This window comes from Prosopis cineraria, unplaced genomic scaffold (genome assembly GCF_029017545.1).
Source record: "Prosopis cineraria cultivar Desert tree isolate PC_DT_omini unplaced genomic scaffold, ASM2901754v1 PC8, whole genome shotgun sequence".
Classification (NCBI taxonomy): domain Eukaryota; kingdom Viridiplantae; phylum Streptophyta; class Magnoliopsida; order Fabales; family Fabaceae; genus Prosopis; species Prosopis cineraria.
The window spans coordinates 6147510-6150022 of record NW_026555339.1 but is presented as its reverse complement, the minus strand read 5'-3'; the positions used below and the strand labels follow the sequence as shown (position 1 = coordinate 6150022).

General features: G+C 30.4%; 1 protein-coding gene across 1 annotated transcript; it reads right to left on the bottom strand.

Moving 5' to 3' along the window:
* Positions 1-689: 689 nt before the first annotated feature.
* LOC129317608 (disease resistance protein Pik-1-like) lies at positions 690-1558 on the bottom strand. The gene is made up of 3 exons (XM_054961941.1): positions 1477-1558; positions 1299-1377; positions 690-1097 (listed from the first exon to the last, which is right to left on the bottom strand). The coding sequence occupies exons 1-3, from the start codon at positions 1480-1482 to the stop codon at positions 805-807; spliced, it is 378 nt and encodes a 125-aa protein (XP_054817916.1). The 5' UTR covers positions 1483-1558; the 3' UTR covers positions 690-804.
* Positions 1559-2513: the final 955 nt, after the last annotated feature.

The following is a 2513-nucleotide window of genomic DNA, read 5'->3' as shown; positions in this document are numbered from 1 at the left end:
AATCAATTAGCATGTGGAGGTGCAGAAAAAATTAAGAGAAAATTACACATAAATCTTGTGGAGTAGATTTATTTATAAATAATTTTCATGAAATTCAGAAATTACAATGAAACCTCTTGGAACTTAAGTATAATTTAAAATTAAAATAAAAAGATAATAATGCTCCTATTAAACATATATACATTACATCAATCAAATAATTTATAACTACTTCATTAATAATTTACAACTATAATTCAACTTTTTATAACTGTAATTTCATATATTTAATAATTAAATTAATTACTTTAAATATGAAATATGTGAAGTTACAATTGTAAAAAGTTAAAATTATAATTACAAATTACTGATGAAATAGTTGTAAATATTTTAAAAAAATGTTAAACTTTGTTAGTAACATATGATTGTTTAACTATTGGATTTGTAAAATTATAGTTATATTAAATGGGAGAGACTTCATTATATTTATAAATCTTATTCTACTTGTGAGGTTTCTCAACATAAGACTTATAATGCCATCTCATTTGAGAGCTAACGTTTCTAGCAATATTCTACAGCATTCTTATGCTAGTTAATAGGCTAGTTTTTTTTTTTTCCTTTCCAGATGAACTCTCATTTTAGACTTATGCTCATAATAACAGTGTGTATGAGTTGTGAATATGAAATTCATTCCTTCCAAGAAAAAAATGAACACGGATTCATACAATCTTATTATTTGTGCGCAGAATGAAAACTTACAGATTGGACTCAATTACGTTGACACTCATAATATAAGAGAAAGTTATCTGAATCTGATCTCTCCAATCACATGACGGTGCAACTACTATTGTCAATAGGGTATTCACAAACAACGTAGGGGGGGCAAGGGGGACAAGGAGGCCTATAATAACAGCAAGGCAATTCCTGAGGCTTCTTCTCTTCCTTCTTCTCTTCTTTCTTTTCTTCTTTCTTCTCTTTCACTTCTTCTACACTTACAATGGTGGCATGGCCGAACTTCTTCCTCAAATCCTTAGCCAAACACACCGAATCCACATCTTCTCCGACCACCACCACTCGATCCCTATCTGCTCCTTCTAGCGCCACCGAATTCACCCGACCTGCATGCATAATGTTCACAAATGATTCTAAACAATAAGTCTGTCCAGCTGAATATACATACCAGATATACAAGTACAATGTTTACGAAAACTCAAGAAAGAACTAGATTTTTTGTGCCATGTCTTGCATGAATTATTATATACCAATTGATAATCCTAGATCGAACTGAAAAGAATTTACTTCATGCATGCAAGAATCACCTGTAGCCATTGATGCGATTTTCAGGGCCTTGCTTCTGCAATTCTCACAGCTCAGGGGCACCTGTATAACTATCTTCTGCTGCAATGTATTAAAATTCAAAGTTCAGTTATTTATGCTCCTCTCGTTTGATGAATACAAACTATAAACACACACACACAAAATTATCATTGGTCTCACCTTCATGCTTGATAAAGCGTTGATGCTGCTTGGCACAAGCAAAACTTATAATCAAGCCCGTCTTGGTTGGGCTTTGTGCTTGATTATAAAGTGTTCGATGGGTTTCACACACACACACACACATATTTATACGTGCGCCGTGCGCGGTTGGAATATAAATTTGTCATTTAATTGGTCCACAGTTGGTAAATTAATGTGGGCGTGCCAGCCCGCCAGACAGTAAGCCATGCATTTATTGTGAGACTCATTGAATCAAGCTCCTTGCTCTGTCTAAAAAAAAAAAAAATCAAGCTAAACTTGCTAGTGTATATGTATTTATCAACGTCAAACATGATAAAAACTTCCATATATTTATACATTAATAATTAATAATAACCAGTTCCTAGGAATTAAAAGGAGTTTAAAAATGAGTTAATCCATTTATCTACGACTTAATTAGAGTTAATTTTGTCATAATATGTGTTTCAATATATATATATATATATATAATGTGTCGGTTGATAAACTATCCTTTTAAGTTTTGTCAACTTCTTAAGGGGAGAGTCAAGGAATTACTCTTCCTAAACAGAATTAATTAGATTTAGATCCGTCTTGCAATTTCAAGTACAAACACTTAAAGTCAGTAACTTGAGGCTAGATCATATAGTAAGGATGAGGTGTGGTATGGATAGAAAGAAAACAAAATTAGCCTTTCAATTATAATTTTTCAAAGTAACTAAAGTTATAAAATTAAAAGAAAAATTAAAATTTGAATATTTTAAATAAAATATTATTCTTGTATGAATATTTTACATTAACTATTAAAAATCTAAATTCTTACTTCTTAATTTTTTGACAATACATTTTACCTATTCAGTTATATTAATTTGTTATAATATAAAGCAGACTTGCTAATATCCTAACACAACTTGTCTTGTGAATTCATTAATGGAACTTGTTAACAATATCTTTTACATATTTAATATTGTTAGCTTGTTAAAACATGAAATGTATTTGTTAAAATCCTAACATAACTTGTTAAAAAAGGGAAGGGCATT

Bases quoted from the DNA above. Each gene is read 5' to 3' on its own strand.
- LOC129317608 (XM_054961941.1), bottom strand. The intron at 1,098-1,298 runs GTGATTCTTGCA...TTATGCATGCAG, and splicing joins AATCGCATCAATGGCTACAG to GTCGGGTGAATTCGGTGGCG.